Source organism: Rhinoraja longicauda, chromosome 5 (assembly GCF_053455715.1).
Source record: "Rhinoraja longicauda isolate Sanriku21f chromosome 5, sRhiLon1.1, whole genome shotgun sequence".
NCBI lineage: Eukaryota > Metazoa > Chordata > Chondrichthyes > Rajiformes > Arhynchobatidae > Rhinoraja > Rhinoraja longicauda.
This window is the reverse complement of record NC_135957.1, coordinates 78436742-78460775: the sequence shown is the minus strand read 5'-3', so window position 1 is coordinate 78460775 and position 24034 is coordinate 78436742. Positions and strand designations below refer to the sequence as shown.

Here is a 24034-nt window from a genome sequence, read left to right as displayed (position 1 = left end):
CAGCATGGAAACAGGCCCTTCGGCCAACCGAGTCCGCGCCGACCAGCGATCCCGGCGCATTAACACTATCCTACACACGCTAGGGACAATTTCACAATTATACCAAGCCAATGAACCTACGCCTTTGGGGTGTGGGAGGAAACCAATGATATCGGTGAAAAGCCTCGTGGGTCACAGACAGCACCCACAGTCAGGATAGAACCCGGATCTCTGGCGCTGTAAGTCAGCAATTCTACCACTGCGCCACCGTGCCGGCCAAGTGGGATGAGAAAGAATTAGTCTGAAGGGTGATCAAACGGCAGTGGGCCAGTGTTTCCATGCTGTATCTCTACAGCCAAAGAGTTAATCAGCATGGAAACAGGCTTTGGCCAAACATGCCCATTCCGACCAACATGCCCCATCTACATACAGTCCCACGTGCTGGTGTTTGGCTAATATCCCTCTAAACCTATCCTATCCGTGTACCTGTCCAAATGTTTTTTAAACATTGTGATGGTACCAGCCTCCACGACCTCCTCTGGCAGCCCATTCTGTACACCTATCACCCTTTGTGCAGAGTTGATGGGCCTAGCAGCCTAATTCTGCTCCTAGAACTTATCAACTTAGATGACCTCAGGAAAGGTGGAGCCGGCAATGACCCATTGTTGGCTGGGGAAACACATGGGTTCCTCTCCACACCAGATGTTCTGGATTCTTACCAGGGCCCATGGATATATCGGTCGGTGGATTGATTGGCCACTGTAAGCGGGTTAAGTGATTGAGAAATAGGTGGGGTGGGGCAGAGGAAGAATTGATAGAGTTTCCGGAGGGAAGACTAGGGCAGATGGGAGGCCGAAGGTAGGCAAGTACACAACATTTCAGTGTGCCAAGATGATGACTTGCAAGTATGACTGATCACAGCAGCTTTTCAGTGAAGGTAATCCTTACTTTAAATTTGTAGGAGCTTAGAGTAACTAGTGGTTTACGTCTGAGATTAGTTCCACCATTGCACAAGCTGGAGCTTTATTCCAGAATCCTGTTGAAATTGTTGCAGATTTTTGGATTTCAATTTCACCAAACAGGTTTGCCTTTTGGCCCACACGATCTCCCGGTTGCCAAACATTTTAACTCCCTGTCCCATTCCCACACTGACTCCGTCCTGGACCTCCTCCATTGTCAGAGTGAGGCCACATAAAAAATCAAAGGAACAGCACCTCATATTTCGCTTGGGCAGCTTGCAGCCCAGTGGTATGAACGCTGATTTCTCTCATTTCAAGTAACTCCTGCATTCCTTTCCCCTCCCCCATCCTAGTCGTCCTACAAGTATCACTGTTCGCTTCCTTGTATCTTTCTCGTGAACACTTCCACAGCCAACAATGGTCCATTATGGACTCCACCCTTCCTGAGGTCATCTGTTGCCGTCCCAGATTTGTTCTGACCTTCTCTATCTTTCAGTCTGAAGAAAGGTTCTGACCCGAAACGTCACTTATTCCCTTTCCCAAGAGAATGCTGCCTGACCTGCTGAGTTACTCCAGAATCTTGTGTCTATCTTTGGTATAAACCAGCATCTACAGTTCCTTCCTACACAGGGTTAAAACATTCTCTGTTAAACTGTTTTCCACAAGACACATGCTGTAGGTCATAAAGCTACACGAATAAATGCTTTCAGTATAATTTATATTAATTGATCTCAAATCTGTCATGTTACATAATGTATTTATGAACACGTTACTTGCGTTAACTTGAACTGAGATATTCCATCAGCTTGCCTTATTATTAGGAATTTTGAAAAACCATTCATTGGAAATCAGGCCCTGAAAAGAAAATTAATTAGGGTCAAAAGATTCTTTGTGATTACGAAAGAATCCAAATTGCTGCCGCACTCAAATAACCTGCTGCTGGACTGTACAAAGACAAACAAGGCAGCAGATGCTAGAATTGCTAAAATGCGATGCTAACATCACATTTTCAAGTAAAAAAAGAGGCAACCTTCGAAGCTTATGATGGCCATTGTGGATTGAGCACAGGTACTTCGCAAAAGGATTGTTTGTACATCTTCCCTACAGCCATCAGGCTATTAAACACCACAACCTCCAGGGAAAAGGGATGGCATCCTTACAGGAGGGAAGGCGGGTGTGGGACTAGTCAACATTGCAAGATAAGTGTCAGAGATGGTACTGGAGAATTTTGAGGGCCAGGTAAAACTCGGCAGCAAAGGTGATGAAATTGATAAGTTCAGCGAAAGTGAAGAAAGCAGCACCAATGTAGTCATTGATGTGGAAAAAAGTTGGGGGATGGGTGCTGGAATGGGCAATGAAAAAGAATGGCATAGTTAGAGCACTGTTTTCAACAGGGATGTGACTCCATTGATCTGCCGAAAGTGGGAGGAAGCAAAAGACAGGTTGTTGGGAGCATGGACAAGTTCCACCATGCAGGTAAGAGCGTTAGTGGATGGGAACTGATTTGGTTTTTAATCAAAAAGACAGAGGGCTAAAATACCTTCCTGATGGAGGATAGAGATGTATCAAGATTGGATAGTGGTGGTAAAAATGAGCCAATTGAGACGAGAGATTTGGAAGTTAGGGCAATGGTGGATGGATTGAGAGGAGTCCTGGATTTAAATAAGAAAGGATTAGACATGGATAGAGTCTAAGTATAAGAAATTGGTTCAGTGGGGCAAGAGAAACCAGAACTGATAGGCCTCCCAGGGTAGTCCTGTTTATGGATCTTGGGCAGAAGGTAGAAGTGTTAGTGCAGGGTTGGGGCCCAATGATGTTGGAGACCATGAAGGAGAGATTTACTGATATGATGGCATCTAGGATCCTAGAACCATCCAGGATCCTGGCAGTGCGTTCCAGGCACCCACCACTATCTGGGATAACTAAGCTTCCAGAATGAGAGTCACAGCATTGATCCATTTATGGACAAAGGTTGAATGTACTTTCAAAACCACAATACAGTAGTGACTTGAACATGTCCTCTGCTAGATTAGTTAATAATAGCACTAAATGGCTGTCACAAATAATTTAGAATTGATAATGTAAATTTGGCAACTTCATTATTCAAAGGGAAGTCTCACAACTAATTGCAATCCTCACAAATAGTTTATGTTTTTAGTGGAAAAAATAATCTGGCATTTTAATGTGTCGGAAAAAACTGCAGATGCTGGTTCAAATCGAAGGTAGACACAAAATGCTGGAGTAACTCAGCGGGACAGGCAGCATCTCTGGAGAGGAGTGACGTTTCAGGTTGAGACCCTTCTTCAGACTGAAGAAGGGTCTCGACCCGAAACATCACCCATTCCTTCTCTCCAGAGATGCTGCCTGTCCCGCTGAGTTACTCCAGCATTTTAATGATCTGACATCCCAGTAATGTCATAGTTACACAGCAGGGAAACAGGCCATTCAGCTCAACTTTCTCATGTCTCTCTAAACCATTCCTATCCACATTTTACCTGTACACCTGTGCACATCCACATCAGTCTGAAGAAGGGTCTCAACCCGAAACATCACCCATTCCTTCTATCCAGAGTTGCTGCCTGTCCTGCTGAGTTACTCCAGCATTTTGTGTTTATCTTTGATACGAGCTAGCGTCTGCAATTCCTTTATACACATCTTTTAAGTATTGTTAGGTACTGTTTGCAGGTACTATTGCAATATTTAAGAAACATTTAGACAGGTACATGGATAGGGTAGTTTACAGGGATTTGGGCCAAAAGCAGACTGGTGGGACTAGTATAGATGGGGAATATTGGTCGGCTTGGGCAAATTGGGCCAAAGGGCCTATTTCCACACTGTATGATGTCCTTAGCTCCCTACTGTACTCCCTGTACACACATGACTGTGTGGCCAGGTTCAGCTCCAACTCCATCATCAGGTTTGCTGATGACACTGTGGTGGTGGGCCTGATCTCCGATAACGACGAGAAGGCCTACCGGGAGGAGGTGGCTGTTCTGGCATTCTGGTGTCAAGACAATAGCCTCCTCTTGAATGTCACAAAAACTAAGGAGCTGATTGTGGACTTTAGAAGGGCTCAACATCCGAGGACGTACACGCCACTGGAGTTAAATGGGATTACTGTGGATAGGGTGAGCAGCTTTAAATACCTGGGAGTCCACATCACAGAGGATCTGACATGGATAACACACATTGCCGCACTGGTGAGTAAGGCAAGGCAGTGCCTTTACCACCTCAGACAGTTGAGGAAATTTAGGGTCTCTCTGAGGATCCTTCAGTGCTTCTACTCTGGGGCTGTAGAAAGCATCTTGTCCGGGAACATCACAATCTGGTTTGGGAACAGCTCTGCCCAGGACAGGAAGGCTCAGCGGAGAGTAGTGCGTTCGGCTGAACGCACTATGGGAACTACACTCGCCCCCCTGCAGGACCTATACATCAGGAGGTGCAGATCCAGAGCCAGCAACATTATGGGGGACCCCTACCACCCCAGCAAGGGACTGTTCCAGCTGCTACGGCAGGTCAGGCAAACGCCTCCGCTGTCACACTGTGAAAACAGAGAGGGTGAGACGGAGTTTCTTCCCACAGGCCACCAGGACCATTAACTCTCATATCACCAGGGACTAATTTAATTTACTGTATTAAATTTTTTTTTGTGTTAATTTTTTTTTTCCTATTCTGTTTTGTAGTTTAGCACAATCCGCAGGCGTTGTCACTTTCATTTCACTGCACATCTTGTATATGTATGTGCCAAATAAACTTGACTTGACTCTATGACTCTTATGGTACCTGCCTCAACTACCTCCTCTGGCAGTTCGTTCCATATACCCATCACCCTCTGAGAAAAAGTTAAATTAAATCTTTCCCTCGCACATTAAACCCATGTCCTCTGCTTCATGATTCCCCCACCCTGTGTAAAAGACTATGTGCATCTACCCTATCTATTCCTACTGTATGTCGGGTTACATTAATTTGAAGCAATCTTCAAAAGATTACAACCTGAATTTTAGTTTACACCAGTCACTGGATTTACTGTGGAAACTGTATCCAAATTTTTTCCTGTTTGTTCAGTGGTTGGATGAGAAGAAATATTAACATCCCAATTAAGGCAATGTTATAGAATCTACTTATTTGTACATTTATATACAGTGAATGCATATATCAGATTCCATTTTAAAATTACCTCAGAAAACATCAATAGGGTTCCAAATAAAGGGCAAAGGTAGTGTTGAGCATCCTGAGTCTGAAGCTGAACATTTTGATGCAAAACTAGTATGATTTATTATGACAAAACCAAAATAAACTTAAATATACTTCAATTTGTTGTACATTACCAAAAGAAAATATACATTTCATTGGAACAAGCTGACTTTGATAGGTACTTTACCAAAATGTTTACAGTTCAAGAACATACCAAAAAACCCCACTAATATGTACAGTTGTAAATGGACAAAGAGATATTTAATAACTGGTCTCTTCTCCTGTGTTATGGATGGATAATTTTTATTGGGGTATTCCGTTTTAAAAACTATTTGGCAATGTTATTCTCACTGAAGTTGTTATAAATTAAGGGGAAATGGTCATCTAAATCAATCATTGCTTCAAAATAGGTCGTTATGCACCGTTTATACATAATTTACCATATACTGGCCCTAATATCCGATAATGGAGTAGTAACATATGAATGACGAGCATATCTGCCAAAAATATGTACAAAAATATGTACAAAAATATTAATCTGTTCAAAAACAAATGGATGACTATCATAACAGTATTTCAGATACACATCACTGTCTTTCAGATTTGCTAGGTAGTAATATATCAATGAGGCGTTCTGAGTGAAAGGACTTTAATAAGGAAATTAGATGTACTCAAGCAAGATTCCCATAATAGGTTGAGCCGATTGGCTCGAACTGCAGGAAGCTAAAACTGTCAGATAAGGGGAAAGGTGTCAAGCATTTCATCCAGTTTATGACCTTCGTAAACACACGTACAACGGGTTTTGTGAGCAGTCGTCAAGATGGCAGGGCCTCACAGGCTACTTGTCTGCATACACATCCCAGTGAGACACTCTATAACATAATAAAAGTGAATCTTTTTTTATAGTATTACAATTGCCTAGTAAATGTCGAGATATTCTGTCGAATGGAACTAGGAGCTGGAATAACAACTCCTTGTCTCTGCAGTTCACGGAGAACGTCCAGTATCGAATCGAGTTCTGCTCTGAAATTTTCCAGTTCATAATTTTTCAAATATGCCAGCTTCTTCCACTTCTCGACCTCTTGAATATAATCTGCATCAGCACAGTGCCGAGTTTTCTCAATTAACTGAATTGGTAAATAAAAGAACAAAGGATTAATGGAGATGTAATACACAGTGCCATAATGTTGGGACAAAGACCCATCATTTATTTATTTGCCTCTGTACTCCACAATTTGAGATTTGTAATAGAAACAATCACATGTAGTTAAAGAGCACATTGTCAGATTTTAATAAAAGCCATTTTTATACATTTTGGTTTCACCATGCAGAAATTACAGCAGTGTTTATACATAGTCCCCCCATTTCAGGGCAGCATTATGTTTGGGACACAGAAATGTCATGTAAATGAAAGTAGTCATGTTTAATATTTTGTTGCATGTACTTTGCATGCAATGACTGCTTGAGGTCTGTGATTCATGGACTTCACCAGTTGCTGGGTGTCTTCTCTGGTGAAGCTCTGCCAGGCCTGCACTGCAGCTATCTTTAGCTTATGCTTGTTTTGGGGACTAGTTCCCTTCAGTTTTCTCTACAGCATATAAAAGGCAAAGGGTGATTGACTTGGCCACTCAAGAATTGACCATTTTTTTAGGTTTGAAAAACTCCTTTGGTGCTTTAGCAGTATGTTTGGGATCATTGTCTTGCTCTAGAATGAACCATCGGCCAATGAGTTTTGAGGCATTTGTTTGAACTTGAGCAGATAGGATGTGTCTGTGCACTTCAGAATTCATTATGCTACTACCAAGAGCAGTTGTATCATTAATGAAGATACGTGAGCCAGTACCTTCAGCAGCCATACATGCCCAGGCGATAACATCCTCACCACCGTGTTTCACACATGATGTGGAATGCTTTGGATATTGGGCAGTTCCTTCTCTCCTCCATACTTTGCTCTTGCCATCACTCTGATATCAGTTAATCTTCATCTCACCTGTCCACAAGACCTTTTTCCAGAACTATGGTTGCTCTTTTAAATACTTCTTGCAAACTGAAATCTGGCCATCCTATTTTTGCGGCTAACCAGTGGTTTGCATCTTGCAGTGTAGTCTCTGTGTTTCTATTCATGAAGTCTTCTGCGGATGGTGGTCATTGACAAATCCACACCTGACTCCTGAAGAGTGTTTCTGATCTGTTTCGGACAGGTGTTTGAGGATTTTTCATTATTCTAGAGAGAATTCTTCTGTCACCAGCTGTGGAGGTCTTCCTTGGCCTGGCAGTCCCTTTGCGATTAGTATTTATCGGAGTATTTATTTTCAGTATTTATTAGAAACCCACACCATCCTGGCCACACACTCATTTCACCCCTGCCATCGGGAAAAAGGTGCAGGAGCCTGAAAACTGTAACGTCCAGGTTCAGAAACAGTTTCTTCCCTACACCCATCAGGCTATTTAACACTACAACCTCAAATAAGCTCTGAACTACAATAGACTATTATTATTATTGCACTACTTTGTTTGTTTTTTGTATGTACGTATGTGTGTCTGTATATATATATATATATATATATTCCCCCTTCACCTTAAACCTAGGCCCCCTGTAGTGAATATAAGCCCAGTCGATTCATTCTTTCATCATGTCAGTCCCGCCATCCCAGGAATTAACTTGGTGAACCTATGCTGCACTCCCTCAATAGCAAGAATGTCCTTCCTCAAATTAGAAGACCAAAATTGCACACAGTACTCCAGGTGTGGACCCCCAATACCATGTGCTCTAATTTTACAAACTAATATCTTGTGCGGGACCTTGTCAAAGGCTTTTTGAAAGTCCAGATACACCACCTCCACTGTCTCTCCCTTATCCAATCTACATGTTAATGGGAAGTTTAAGAACTTGCTGTTAAAATAGCCAGAAGTGTAATACCTTGTTGAAGATGTAATTTGTTTTCAAACCTATAACCCATCTATGAAATTTGCATAATAATCTCGCTAGCCCCAAGAAAAAATGTTGCAAAAATTGTTTATGTCTTAGGTAATCATTTCAAATTTTTATGCATGTTAATTGTTCAAAATATAAAAATATTTTAGCTTTTATTTAATTTAAAATTATGTATAAATGCCTCCCATCTTTCTGCTTCACTTTATAAAGGTTTAAGTGATCTATGGGAAAACTCTAATGTGATGGGCAGGTTGTAGCGACCATAGAGTGGTCCTAGATGTCGAACCCTCAGATTGGCCAGCAAGGTCACGTGTGGGTGCGACCGTAAGGATTGGTCCAGGGAGTGAGACCGCTGATTGGACAGCGTGGTCACGTGCGGCTTTGGCGCCAAAAAGGTTCAGTTGAGAGACATCTTCGAAGAGAATAGTTAGTTTTAATGGTTGTCTGTAATCTCGTTATGTAAACTTTGTGATCGAATATTGCTGTCGCAATAAACTTCTTCAACAAAGAACAAGCCTCCAGACTCGCCATATTGGTGACCCCGACGTGATCCAGCCGATCACCTACCATGAGTGAACACGACGCCTCGTTTTTGGCTTCTATGCCCGGCGCACCGGAGCTAAGCGCGGTCAGCGTTCACCTTCTGTCGTTTTGGGCACATCAACCACAATCTTGGTTTGTCCATACCGAAGCCCAGTTTCACTTAAGAAACATCTCGGCAGATGCGACAAAGTACTACTACCTCGTCAGCGCTCTACCGCCGGAGACGACCGCACGGGTGATGCGGTTCATCGTCAACCCTCCCGCAGAAGACAAGTATGAGGCCATGAAGGCACTGTTATTACGAACCTTCGGATTCAGTAGGCATGACCGAGCTAAGCGGATCTCGGAGATCGGCTGTCCGTTCTCATGGCTGAAATGTTAGCGCTAGCAGGTGAACACACGGATTGCCTCATTTTCGAGCAGGCATTCCGAGAGAAGCTTCCCGAAGATGTCAAACTCATGCTCACGGATTGTTCTTTTAAGGACCCCGTGGCATATGCAGAAAAAGCCGATGCGCACCCGAGCGCCTCCGCCCCCACGGCCCTGATGGTTGATGCGTCTGACGTGGCGGTGGGAGGAGTTTTGGAACAGCAGGTCGGTGGCCTTTGGCAGCCCTTGGCGTTTTTCAGCCGGCAACTGAGTTCGGCTGAGCTGAAATATAGCGCCTTTGACCGAGAACTTCTGGCTCTCTACTTAGCTGTCCGTCACTTTAGGTATTTCCTAGAAGGCCGCCCGTTTGTGGCTTTTACGGACCATAAACCGTTAACTTTTTCCAAATTGTCCGACCCATGGTCGGCCCGCCAGCAGCGGCACCTGACTGCCATCTCCGAGTTCACCACCTATGTCCGTCATGTCACGGGTAAGCTTAATGCCGTTGCTGACGCCCTGTCTCGGCCAGCTGTTTCCCCCATTTCAGCGGTGGACTGCGAGGTGGATCCCCAGGAGCTTGCGGAGGCACAGCTCCTGGCGGACACCGCGGCATACCAGTCCACCACTTCAGGGTTGAAGTTGGCTCAGGTGGCCTGCGGGCCGGCGGGCACAAAAGTCTGGTGTGATGTTTCCCTCCCCCGTCCCAGTCCGGTGGTGCCGCCCTCACGGGCTGGCGCTCCCGTCCATCCGCTCCACCTCTGCCTTAGTAGCCGCTCGGTTTGTGTGGCATGGCCTGTGAAAGCAGGTAGCTGCTTGGGCCCGTTCCTGCATTCCCTGCCAGACCGCTAAAGTCCAACGCCATGTCCAGCCCCCGGTACAAGAGTTAGTGGTCTGTTTTTTCCACATTCATGTGGATTTAGTGCAAATATGGGAGTGAATGGCGGAAATGATCAAATTGTTCATAGTTCAAAGTCATAGGAGCACAATTAGGCCATTCGGCCCATGGAGTCCACTCTGCCATTCAATCATGGCTGATCTATCTTTCCCTCTCAACCCCATTCTCCTACCTTTACCCCATAACAGGGCCCTAGTGAGACCGCACCTGGAGTACTGTGTGCAGTTTTGGTCCCCAAATTTGAGGAAGGATATTCTTGCTATTGAGGGCGTGCAGCGTAGGTTTACTAGGTTAATTCCCGGAATGGCGGGACTGTCGTATGTTGAAAGACTGGAGCGACTAGGCTTGTATACACTGGAATTTAGAAGGATGAGGGGATCTTATCAAAACATATAAGATTATTAAGGGGTTGGACACGTTAGAGGCAGGAAACATGTTCCCAATGTTGGGGGAGTCCAGAACAAGGGGCCACAGTTTAAGAATAAGGGGTAGGCCATTTAGAACGGAGATGAGGAAAAACTTTTTCAGTCAGAGAGTTGTAAATCTGTGGAATTCTCTGCCTCAGAAGGCTGTGGAGGCCAATTCTCTGAATGCATTCAAGAGAGAGCTAGATAGAGCTCTTAAGGATAGCAGAGTCAGGGGGTATGGGGAGAAGGCAGGAACGGGGTACTGATTGAGAATGATCAGCCATGATCTCATTGAATGGTGGTGCTGGCTCGAAGGGCCGAATGGCCTACTCCTGCACCTATTGTCTATTGTAACCCTTGACACCTGTACTAATCAAGAATTTGTCAATCTCCCCCATAAAAATACCCAAATGACTTGGCCTCCAAAGCCGTTTGTGGCAGTGAACTCCACAGATTCACCACCCTGAGTAAAGACATTCCTACTCATCTCCTTTCTAAATGTGCATCCTTTTATTCTGAGGCTCTGAAATCGTGATTGAAATTGGAGAATGTTATGCCTCTATGAAGTAACTATGCCTCTTTCCTGGATACTACTACAAAATATATCAAAGGTGTAGTAGGAAAGAACTGCAGATGCTGGTTTAAATTGAAGGTTGACACAAAATGCTGGAGTAACTCAGCGGGACAGGCAGCATCTCTGGAGAGAAGGAGTGGGTGACATTTTGTGCCGAGACCCTTCTTCAGACTGATGTAGTGTGGTAGGTTAGGCAGGGAAGTTCTAAAACACTTCCTGCGATTATAAGTAATGATCTGCATCAATTAATTTCAGCTTGACAAGAGATTTATTCAGAGGTTTAAGTTGACTTATGTTCCATTGCTCTAGTTATTTGTCTGGCCTTTTACGATCACTTATTGTACAGTACCTGTTGGAATTCTTGCTCTCTCTGGGCATACTTGAGCTCCATCATCTGAATTTTCCTTTCCAATGCCACAAAGTGCCTCATCTCTGGACTGCGATTCTCCTTGGCTTCCCTGAGTTCTTCGAAGAGCTTGGCCATCTAGGAGTTAAAATTTGGTTGCATATGAATCACGTTTTTGTTTTGCAAAGTATACGTTAGAATAAACATGCAATTGATTCTGCAAGCAGAGAAGAAAGGATGGTCGTTAAAACATCAAAATTCCATGAAATACATAGTTTTTATTTAATTTTATTTTTTTTAGATTTAGATTCTACAGCGCGGAAACAGGCCCTTTCGGCCCACCAAGTCCGCGCCGCCCAGCGATCCCCGCACATTAACACTATCCTACACACACCAGGGACAATTTTTACATTTACCCAGTCAATTAACCTACAAACCTGCACGTCTTTGGACGTTTCTTCTTAGGTAGGACTCTTCATGGCGCCTGGAATGCACAGAGCTCTACCATACTGTGCATTCATGTCACTTTCTGAAAACATCCTTTACGAGGATGTTGCCCGGACTTGAGGGTCTGAGCTATAGGGAGAAGTTGAGAAAGCTGGGACTCTATTCCTTGGAGCGCAGGAAGATGAGGATTGATCTTACAGGCGTGTATAAAGTCATGAGAGGAATAGATCGAGTCTCTTGCCCAGATCAGGTGAATCGAGGACCAGAGAACATAGGTTTAAGGTGAAGGGGAAAAGATTTAATAGGAATCTGAGGGGTAACGTTTTCACACAAAGGATGGTGGGTATATGGAACATGCTGCCAGAGGAGGTGGGTGAGGCAGGGACTATCCCAATGTTTATGAAACAGTTAGACAGGCACATGCATAGGACAAGTTTGGAGGGATATTTGCCAAATGCGGGCAGGTGGGACTAGTGTAACCTGGATGATGTGGGCAAGTGGGCCGAAGGGTGCGTTTCCATGCTGTTTGACTCGATAACATCAGGAATGGTCCCGTGAGAATCACCAGGCGATTTAGGAGCTAATTATCCAAAGATTCAAGGCATTTTTACTATAGAGACATAGAAAATAGGTGCAGGAATAGGCCATTCGGCCCTTCGACCCAGCACCACAATATTCACAATGCCTCTTTGGGCACCTGATAACTTGTTGGAGTGAAGAAAGATGGATGGAAAGAGCTCAGGAAATGCTCTGTAATTGGCAATTACGCACAGGGTAATTAGATTAAGGGCGGCACGGTGGAGCAGCAGTAGAGCTGCTGTGTTTCAGTGCCAGAGACCCGGATTCGATCCAGACTACGGGTGCTGTCTGTACGGAGTTTGTGCGTTCTCCCCGCGTACCTGCGTGGGTTTTCTCCGAGATCTTCATGTTCCTCTCACACTCCAAAGAAGTTCAGGTTTGTAGGTTAAATGGATTGGTATAAATGTAAAAATTGTCCCAAGTGTAGGATCGTGTTAGTGTGCGGGGATCGCTGGTCAGTGCGGACTCGGTGGGCCGAAAGGCCTGTTTCCACGATGTATCTCTAAACTAAACTAAAATTATGCGCAGCGAGATATAAGTTGGTGTGGGCATCATGTTTGGCACAGACATTGTGGGCCGAAGTTCTTGTTCTATGTTCTCCCAGTGGTTGACAAACTGTTCCCCAAATTGCAGCATGGATTCCATTCATCATATCTTCAGAAAGTCCTCTCTATCCTATCTGTTTCATGACAAACAAACCATGATTCTCATCAATGGATCAATCTCAGTGCAGACTGGGGTCACTCAAGGCTATATTTCCACTCAAACCCTTTCTCATCACGATATTGTATTTTTACTTTAACAAGTTTCCGACTGGTATTGAGTTAAGCTACAGGTTGAAAGGAAAACCGTTCTATGTATATAGACCCAAGGTCATTCCAACTTCAGTCAACGAGCTGCAGAACACAGTATGTGCATTCAGCGATGCTGAGCTCCATGTCAGCACTGACTTGTTCATTGAAGCGTACAACTGAAATGAGCTGCACAGATAAAATAAAAGTTAAAAAGTCTTCCACTGCTCCCCCAACAAGTAAAACATCCATAACGAGATGCGAAACAACACAATTGCTCTCCACATAGTAGAACATAATGTATCGCATAGTAACCGGTCCATCAATGTCTGTGACCAGCATGATGCCAAGATAAACTAATCTCATCAGCGTGCATATAATCCATATCCTTTGGGTTTACATATGTTGAGCGTTTGAAGGCACTGGGCTTGTACTCGCTGGAGTTTAAAAGGATAATGGTGGACCTCATTGAAACTTATCGAATAGTGAAAGGCCTGGATAGAGTGAATGTGAGGAGGATATTTCCACCAGTGGGAGAGTCTAGGACCAGAGGCCACAGTCTCAGAATAAAAGGACATACCTTTAGAAAGGAGAGGGTGGTGAATCTGTGGAGGACGTCAATGGATATTTTTAAGGTGAAGATTGACAGATTTTTGATCAGTACGGATGTCAGGGGTTATGGGGAAAAAGCAGCAGAATGGGGTTGAGAGGAAAAGATAGATCAGCCATGATGGAATGGCGGAGTGGGCCGAATGGACCAATTCTGTTCCTAGAACTTATGAATATCCCTCCATTCCCTGCATATGTCAAATCTCTACGTGGGGAGTGCAGGGAAGTCAAGCAAAAGTGGTGGTAAAAGCAAACCATCTTCAAAGCTCTCTGCCATTTTGCCCTGTTAAGCAGCTCCTCCAGAAACAAATGAAATGGAGTGACATCCGCCCATTTCATCCTTGAAGGACTGATAAAGGAAGGGAGGAAAAATTGAGGCAGCAGGATTTGTGCATCTCGTTCTAATCTTGGTACGGTTATATTACAGTTGTACAACTGGTTATGTTACAGTTGCACAAGATGTTGGCGAGGCCGCAATTGAAGGATTGTGTTCAGTTTTAGATATTAAGCTGAAAAGTGCGCAGAGAAGGTTTATAATAATAATAATAATAATGCATTACAGTTATATAGCGCTTTTCATATACTCAAAGACGCTTTACAGGGATTTAGAGAACATAGGGAAGTGAATAAATAGATAAATAAGTAAACGAACAGAGAAAGGAGACAGAAGGTGAGGTGACCTTCAGTGGTTGAAGGCAGTACTGAACAGGTGAGACTTCAGTGATGTTTTGAATGTGGTGAGTGTGGAGGAGTCTCTGACGGTTTGGGGTAGTGAGTTCCATAGGGTGGGAGCAGCGATGGAGAAAGCCCTGTCCCCCCAGGATCTGAGTTTGGTCCGGATGTGGGGGGATAGGAGATTGGCAGCAGCAGAGCGGAGGGTGCAGGTGGGAGTGTGCCTGTGGAGGAGGTCGGTCGGTCAGGTAGGATGGGGCCAGGTTATGGAGGGCTTTGTAGGTCATGAGGAGGATTTTGTACTGGATTCTCTGGGGGATGGGGAGCCAGTGGAGTTTGTAAAGGACGGGGGTGATATGGTCACGGATCGGGGTGTGGGTGAGTAGACGGGCAGCGGAGTTTTGAATGTATTGAAGTTTACTGATGATTTTTGAGGGTGCGCCATAGAGGAGGCTGTTGCAGTAGTCCAGACGGGAGGTGATGAAGGCGTGGATGAGGGTTTCTGCAGCTGTGGAGGAGAGGGATGGACGGAGACGGGCAATGTTTTTGAGGTGGAAGAAGGCTGTCTTTGTGATGTGTTTGATGTGTTTGTCGAAGGAGAGGGTTTGATCAAAGATGATTCCAAGATTCCGGATGTGAGGGGAGGTGGATACTGGGAGACCACCAATATTGAGGATGAAGTTTTGGGTGGATTTGGTGAGCGTTTTTGGACCAATGATGATGATTTCAGATTTGTTGCAGTTGAGTTTGAGGAAATTTGATTGAAGCCAAGATTTTATTTCAGTGATGCAGTTTGTCAGTGTAGAGTGTGTGGTGGGGGAGATTGACTTGGTGGAGATGAGGAGCTGGATATCATCGGCGAAGCAGTGGAAGTTGAGACCATGACGGCGGATTAATTGACCAAGGGGGAACAGGTAGAGGATGAAGAGGAGGGGGCCAAGGACTGAGCCTTGGGGGACACCTTGGGGGAGGGGAGCGGTGGGGGATTTACAGTTGTTAATGGAGATGAACTGGTGCCTGTCAGAGAGGTAAGATTTGAACCAGGATAGGGCTGTGCCGGTGATGTTAAAGGAGGTTTCAAGTCGGGTGAGGAGAATGGAGTGATTTATGGTGTCAAAGGCGGCGCTGAGGTCAAGTAGGATGAGGATGTTGAGGTTGCCAGCGTCGGAGGAGAGGAAAAGGTCTTTTGTGATTTTGAGGAGCGCAGTTTCAGTACAGTGGTTGGAGCGGAATCCGGATTGGAAAGTTTCATACAGGTTATTGGTAGAGAGGTGGTATTTGAGTTGGGAAGCTACAGCACGTTCCAAAACTTTGGACAGAAAGGGTAGATTGGAGATTGGTCTGAAGTTGTTTGGGGTGTCAGGGTTGAGACCAGTTTTTTCAGAATGGGGGTGACAGCAGCGATTTTGAGGGATGGCGGGACGATGCCAGTGGACAGGGAGGAGTTTATTGTTGCAGTGATAAGTGGAGAGAGAGCAGGAAGGCAGGCCTTGACAAAGCTGGAGGGGATGGGGTCCAGAGAGCAGGTGGCAGTTTATGAGGATGTGGCTAGGACTCAAAGGCCAGAGCTTTCGTGAGATGTGGGCAGGCTAGGACTTTATTCCATGGAGCGCAGGAGGCTGAGGGGTGATCTTGTAAGGGTGTATAAAATCATGAGGGGAATAGATGGGGTGAATGCACTGTCTTTTATGCAGAATACAGGGAATCAAGAAGGTGAGAGGCGAATGATTTAATGGGAACCCGAGTCAACTTCTTCCACACAGAGGGTGGTAGGTATATGGAATGATCTTCCAGAGGAGGTATTAAGGCAGGTACCATCACAGCATTTAAAAGACAATTGGACAGGTACATGGATAGGGAAGGTTTAGAAACATAGAAAATAGGTGCGAGTAGGCCATTCAACCTTTCGAGCCAGCACCGCCATTCAATATGATCATGGCTGATCATCCAGAATCAGTACCCCATTCCTGCTTTCTCCCCATATCCCTTGATTCCATTAGCCCCAAGAGCTATATCCAACTCTCTCTTGAATACCATCCAGTGAATTGGCCTCCACTGCCTTCTGTGGCAGATAATTCCACATATTCACTACTTACTGGGTGAAAATGTTTTTCCTCATCTCAGTCCTAAATGGCCTGCCTACCCCCTTATTCTTAAACTGTGATCCCTGGTTCTGGACTCCCCCTACATCGGGAACATTTTTCCTGCATCTAGCCTGTCCAATTCCTTAATAATTATATGTTTCTATAAAATACCCTTTCATCCTTCTAAATTTCAATGAATATAAGCCCAGTCGATCCATTCTTTCATCATATGTCAGTCCCATCATCCCGCGAATTAACCTGGTGAACCTACGCTGCACTCCCTCAATAGCAAGAATGTCCTTCCTCAAACTAGGAGACCAACACTGCATACTCCAGGTAGTATAAGAAAATAACTGCAGATGCTGGTACAAATCGATTTATTCACAAAATGCTGGAGTAACTCAGCAGGTCAGGCAGCATTCTTCAGACTGAAGAAGGGTCTCGACCCGAAACGTCACCCATTCTTGCATACTCCAGGTGCGGTCTCACCAGGGCCCTGTACAACTGCAGTAGGACCTCCTTGCTCCTATATTCAAATCGTCTCGCTATGAAGGCCAACATGCCATTTGCTTTCTTCACTGCCTACTGTACCTGCATGCTTACTTTCAGTGACTGACGTACAAGGACAGCCAGGTCTCATTGCACCTCCCCTTTTCCTAATCTGACACATTGTAGGAGCAAAGAAAGAGTTTGTTTGAATATAAATATTAATTCAAAAATTAATTACTTTTCCAAAATTATTTTTTAAATCAATTAAAAATTAATTTTTAATTGCAGGAATGGATAGAATTTTATTGAGTCATACATAATTAATCATATTGGTCTGGCTCTCCAAATCTTCAGTCAACTGTTTGAGAATCCCCCCAAGTATGGTCTCATATCTAGAATTTGATCTTCTCCCTCACAGCCCCAGAGTTCAATCCTGACCTCGGGCGCTGTCTGTGCGGAGTTTGCACGTTCTCTCTGTGACCACGTGGAGTTCCTCCAGGTGCTCCGGTTTCCTCCCACCCCAAAGACGTGTGGGTTTGTAGGTTAATTGGCTTCTGCAATTTGACCCTGGTGTGTGGGAGTAGATGAGAAAAGGGAAAAACAAAACTAGTGTGAACGGGGGATCGATGGCCAGCGTGGATTCAGTTGGCCGAAGGGCCTGTTTCCAGACTGTTTCTCTGGGTATACTTATGGATTGGCTTCCGATAGTTTTTAACGTTCTATTTAAATATCATATATATAGGTGGAACCATATGTTAATTCCATCTATCATTCAAGGGCAAAAGGAGATTAAAAAAAAAGTTCTGTTCTGCATAACCTATGTACATTAGTGTAATTTTAAACAAAATTGTTGTAGTTTAAGTTAATTCCATTTTGTTCAACAGAATTATCCCTGAAATCTACTTCCATCTACAGTTGTCTGCTCCTTTTTCACATGGAAGTGTTACAGTAAACCCCTTTTTATCTTTCCTTGCTAACATTTCTTTTTTTTCAACATGAATTTACATTAGTGTGAATGTATGACTGAAATGAACTCTCAGGCAATATTACATGGATAGGTTACGTTTCAGGTAAAGACCCTTCTTCCATTCTGAAGAAGGGTCTCGACCAGAAACATCACCTGTCCTTGTTCTCCCGAGATGCTCCCCTACCCGCCGAGTTACTTCTGCACTTTGTGTCCTTTTGTGTATTAACCAGCATCTGCAGCCCTTTGTTTCTACTCTCCGGCAGCGCGAAGGTCAAGTACCTGGGTCTGCAGCTTTTCCTCGCGGAGTTTTGCAAACGAAAGTGCCTCGCGTTCTTTCTGCAACTCAGTAATCTGTTCTCGAAGGTGCTTTATCATAACCTAAAATAAAAAGGCAAGGAGAATTTTATGCACAAGAACTGTTTTCAAAGAATATTCATATAGTCTTTTACAGTATCAAATCATAAGATGCTTTATAGATGATGATCAAAAGAAACAGGTGTAGTTGAAGCCACTACAAAAACAGGCTTTTATGTGTCTTTTAAATGGACTGAGGTAAAGGGATCCCTGGATAGTTATTGAGTCGTAGAGCACGGAAACAGGCCCTGCGGCCCAACTTGCCCATGCCAACCAGGATGCCCCATCTACCCACGTCTCACCTGCCTGCATTTGGCCCATATCCCTTTAAACCTTTTCTAACCATGTACCTGTGCAAATGTCTTTTAATTGTTGTTAATAGTACCTGCCTCTTCTGGCAGCTCATTCTATAATACCTTCTGTGTGAAAAAAATGCCTCTCAGGTTCCTATTAAATCTTTCCCCTCTCAGCTTAAACCTACATCGTTTGGTTCTTGATTCCCTTACAATGGGTAAACGACTGTGTATTCACCCTTCCTCTTCCCCTCATGATCTTATATACCTTTATGAGATCACCCCTCAACCTCCTGTGCTCCAAGGAATAAAGCCCTAGCTTGCCCAACCTCTCCCTATAATAAGTGCAAATAGAATCAGGACTGCACAAGTTATAGTGAGGCAGGAATAGAAACATAGAAAATAGGTGCAGGAGGAGGCCATTCGGCCCTTCGAGCCAGCACCGCCATTCATTGTGATCATGGCTGAACATCCACAATCAGTAACCCATGCCTGCCTTCTCCCCATATCCCTTGATTCCACTAGCCCCTAGAGCTCTATTTAACTCTCTCTTAAATCCATCCAGTGATTCGGCCTCCACCGCCCTCTGTGGCAGAGAATTCCACAAATTCACAACTCTCTGGGTGAAAAAGTTTCTTCTCACCTCAGTTTTAAATGGCCTCCCTTATATTCTAAGACTGTGGTCCCTGGCTCTGGACTCCCCCAACATTGGGAACATTTTGCCTGCATCTAGCCTGTCCAGTCCTTTTATAATTTTATATGTCTCTATAAGATCCCCTCTCATCCTTCTAAACTCCAGTGAATACAAGCCTAGTCTTTTCAATCTTTCCTCATATGACAGTCCCGCGATCCCAGGGATCAATCTCGTGAACCTTCGCTGCACTGCCTCAATTACAAGGATGTCCTTCCTCAAATTAGGAGACCAAAACTGTACACAAGACTCCACATGTGATCTTACCAGGGCCCTATACAACTGCAGAAGAACCTCGTTACTCCTCTACTGAAATCCTCTCGTTATGAAGGCCAACATGCCATTAGCTTTCTTCACTACCTGCTGTACCTGCACGCCAACTTTTAGTGACTGGTGTACAAGGACATCCAGGTCTCGCTGCACCTCCCCCTTACCTAACCTGACACCATTGACATAATAATCTGCCTCCTTGTTTTTGCCACCAAAGTAGATAACCTCACAATAGTGAAAGGCTTGGATTCAGTGGATGTGGAGAGGATGTTTCCACTAGTGGAAGGACTAGAGGTCATAGCCTAGGAATTAAAGGACCATATTTTTGGAAGATGAGGAGACATTTCTTTTGTCAGAGGGTGGTGAATCTGTGGATTTTTTTTGCCACAGAAGGCTGTGGAGGCCAAGTCAGTGGATATATTGAAGGCAGAGATAGATAGATTCTTGATTAGTATGGGTGTCAGAGGTTATGGGGAGAAAGCAGGAGTACGGGGTTAGGAGGGAGGGATAGATCATCCATGGTTGAATGGTGGAGTAGACTTGATGGGCCGATTCTACACCTATCACTTATGATCTTCTGAAGACAAGTTGAATTTCAAAGATGGATCATCAATGGGAGGCAATGGAAAACAAGGCTTCATAAGGAACAGGTTGAAGTCAATGCAACCATCCACGGAAATTCCAATGCACTAGTTTATGTAGGATGTAAGCATGGGAAGTCAGCAAAGATTTTTGTCTCTGAAAGTGAAAATAATATCAGTTATCATTACAATAAACACTTGTGGTAGGGACATCAATAACTTTGAGATGTAATCCAGCAAGTTGATTGATTTGCTGCACATAAAGACTGAAATTCTGCTTACTTTCAGCAGGAAACACCAAGCTCAGTTTTAATGTATTCCACTGAACTGATAGAGACTAAACACTGAATAGTTTTATTCGTCTACGATATTGTTACATTGACAATTGTATTTAAAGGGACCCAAAATACTCAAAGTTAACATGCAGATAACACAAGCAATTAGGAAGGGAAATTATATAAAGAGCTTTATTTCAAGATGATTATATGTAGACATTTCTTTCTCTAATGATATAGTTGCCTGATGTGACAGCATCAGGAATATAATTTACATGTCTGGTTTCATCTCCCCAATTAAATACTTGAGACCGAGGGGATACCATTATGCTTCATTCACTGTATTGATTCCTTGGATGGCAGATTTATTGCATGAGGAGAGGTTAAGTAGATCAGGCCTATACGCTCATGTACAAAGAGAATGAGAAGCAGTTGGAGAGGTGACAGTTCCTTTAGCTGTTGAGTTCCCCATATCCCTTGATTCCTTTAGCCTTAAGAGCTAAATCTAACTCTCTCTTGAAAACATCCAGTGAATTGGCCTCCACTGCCTTCTGTGGCAGAGAATTCCGATTCACAACTCTCTGGGTGAAAAAATGTTTCCTCATCTCGGTCCTAAATGGCCAACCCCTTATTCTTAAACTGTGACACCTGGTTCTGGACTCCCCCAAAATCAGGAACATTTTTACTGCATCTTGCCCGTCCAATCCATTAAGAATTTTATATGTTTCGATAAGATCCCCTCTCATCCTTCTAAATCCCTGTGAATACAAGCCTAGTCGACCCATTCTTTCCTCATGTCAGTCCTGCCATCCCGGGAATTAACCTGGTGAACCTACGCTGCGCACTCTCTCAATAGCAATAATGTCCTTCCTCAAATTAGGAGACCAAAATTGCACACAATACTACAGGTGCGGTTTCACCAGGGCCCTGTACAACTGCAGTAGGACCTCCTTGCTCCTAAACTCAAATCCTCTCGCAATGAAGGCTTTCTTCACTGCCTTGCTGCACCTGCATGCTTACTTTCAGTAACTGATGTACAAGCACACCAGGTCTTGTTGCACCTCCCCTTTTCCTGACACCATTCAGATAATAATGGGATGCAGAGCATTAGGCCCTGGGGATTTATCTGCCTTCAGTCCCAACAGTTCACCTAACACCATTTCCCGACTAATGTGGATTGCACTATTGCACAGTAATAGCGAATAACTCACTTTCAATGTACAAAATAAATTCTACCAGCCGATTCCTGGGTCGTTCTTTACAAGGCACTGTCTGATATATCGATTTGTATCTTCCATTGTGACCAAATTAAACTCGGAAAGCCATCATTCGCTAAAAGTTTTGAATAAATGGCACTTGATCACGTCATAAAAAGAACTCTTCACAATTCAGAAATGATTCCCCACTACCTCAATATACTCCTTTATTTTGTACATTGAAAGTGAGTTATTCACTATAACTGTGCAGTAGTGCAATCCATATATATATATATATATATATATATATATATATATATATATATATATCTCATAATAAGCTTCATATTAAAAATCTGCAGAAACAGGAACTGCAGATGCTGGTTTATTTTTTAAAAAGGATACAAAATGCTGGAGTAACTCAGCAGGTCAGGCAGCATCGCTGGAGAATGTGGATAGGTAATGTTTCAGGTCGGGACCCTTCTTCAGGCTGATTGTGTTGAGGATGAAAAAATTGCAAGAGGTGGGGGCAGGCCAAAGCCTGGATGCAGGTGATGGGGGTTTTGATAGGCAGATGGGTTGGTCAGATAGTCTGAAGAAGGTTGCCATCCCGATATTCTCCAGAGATGTTGCCTGACCTGCTGAGCTACTCCAGCACTCTGTGTTCTTTTTTCTATATTAAAAAACTGTTCCATTTAATGAATCCAAACTGTTTATGAAATTGTAAAGCCATTATTAATACACAATAGTCCTGAATACCAATACATTAAATTGTGTTAGATTGTAAGTAAATTGCATTTACCTCTTGAGCAGTGATTTTATTTGTCAATTCAGCCACTTTGGAGGAGGAGTGTTCCAGTGCATGCTGCGTCAATATCTGCTCTATTTCTTGTTGATGAGACGCGTTTAATGCTGCAACGTGCTCGGAAAGACCACCCTGGGTTCTACAGCAAAGCAAAGAAATGTTCAGATACAAGCTATTATCAAACACCAGCCAAAAACTGGCACAAAATGTTTATTCCAACTAAGAATCACATTGGAAATCAGATTTAAGCACACAATTTCATTCGATGTTTTAATTCAGATTTCAGTTTGGCTTAATTGTGACCAGTGTCAAATTTTGGCTGAGGCTTCGTTCCACGAATTGTGTACGTAAACCAGGTTGACAATTTGGTGAATTACTGAGGAAAGACGAGTCAGACCTTGAGTTTTTTTTAAATTTCTAAGGACCCATTTCTTAAATCTTTAGACTTCAGAGATACAGTGCAAAAACATGCCCTTCAAGTCCATGCCAACCAGCAATCACCCCGTACATTAACCTACACACAACTAGGGACAATTTTACAATTCACTGAAGCCAATTAACCTACAAAGCCACAAGTCTTTGAAGTGTGAAAGGACACCGGAGCGACACGGATAAAACCCATGTGGTCACAGGGAGAACGTACAAACTCTGTACAGACAGCACCCGTGGTCAGGATTGAACCCGGGTCTCTGGCACTGTAAGGCAGCAACTCTACCACTGCGCCATTGTGCCACCCACAATCTCTCTACTTGGATTCTAGTGAAGTATTTCTGGATACAAGAAACGCAGCACAATTCAAGCTCTCTCAAAAAGAACCGTAAAAATATTCAACATTGTATCACAGAATAACTGGGTAAATAGTGAATATCAGAAGAGGCATTGGTGATCTTTTATGTCTACCATAATAAGCAGCAAGGATGATTTTCTATTATTTTCCATTATTTCTTCAACAAGTACCCTCGTGCAAAGCTATCAGAACTTTACCAAGTAAAATATTTGTGGTGTTTTGTCGACACAATAATCACCACTAGATTCAATATATTTGAAGTCCTGTGAGATATTACACAGATAATGAAATTAATTGAGCAATTATATGCTCAAAGTGTGTAAATGAAAGGCATTACATTTCAGTGAGTAAAGAGATCAGATAGAAAATTAAAAGAAACTGCAATGGGAACTGGGAGTACCAATAAATAATAAATACTATTTGCATCTCGAGGACTACCATTGATAAGTAGACGACTAAGACTAAATGGATTTAGTTTAGTGAAACATATTAATGGCGGCATGGTGGCGCAGCGGTAGAGTTGCTGCCTTACAGCGAATGCAGCGCCGGTGACTCAGGTTCGATCCTGACTACGGGCGCCGTCTGTACGGAGTTTGTACGTTCTCCCCGTGACCTGCGTGGGTTTTCTCCGAGATCGTTTTCCTCCCACACTCCAAAGACGTACAGGTATGTAGGTTAATTGGCTGGGCAAATGTAAAAATTGTCCCTAGTGGGTGTAGGATAGTGTTAGTGTGCGGGGATCACTGGGCGGCGCAGACCCGGTGGGCCGAAGGGCCTGTTTCTGCGCTGTATCTCTAAAAAAAATCTCTAAATCTCTAATGCAGTACTATCTGCTATTCTGGATGCCACATTTTTTTAAAAGATGGAGGTACTGAAGAGAATGCAAAATAAATTGTGGGAGAATAAACTGGAACCCTTGTGTCTCCAAAATAAATGGTTTTGG

At 43.7% G+C, this 24034-nt stretch overlaps 1 protein-coding gene across 8 annotated transcripts in view; it reads right to left on the bottom strand.

The window, feature by feature from the left end:
• Positions 1 to 1667: 1667 nt before the first annotated feature.
• Positions 1668 to 24034, bottom strand: part of cep162 (centrosomal protein 162) — a 115358-nt gene continuing 92991 nt past the window's right edge. For 7 of the 8 annotated variants that reach the window (XM_078399838.1, XM_078399839.1, XM_078399837.1 and 4 more), the window contains 4 exons: positions 22302 to 22443; positions 18119 to 18217; positions 11205 to 11339; positions 5252 to 6259 (listed from right to left, as the gene is read on the bottom strand). In XM_078399838.1, coding sequence (XP_078255964.1) covers positions 6041 to 6259; positions 11205 to 11339; positions 18119 to 18217; positions 22302 to 22443 — 595 coding nt within the window. In that variant the 3' untranslated portion in view covers positions 5252 to 6040. Of the gene's footprint in view, positions 1794 to 5251; positions 6260 to 11204; positions 11340 to 18118; positions 18218 to 22301; positions 22444 to 24034 lie in introns of those variants that run through there. The other variant, XM_078399843.1, reaches the window with a different exon arrangement.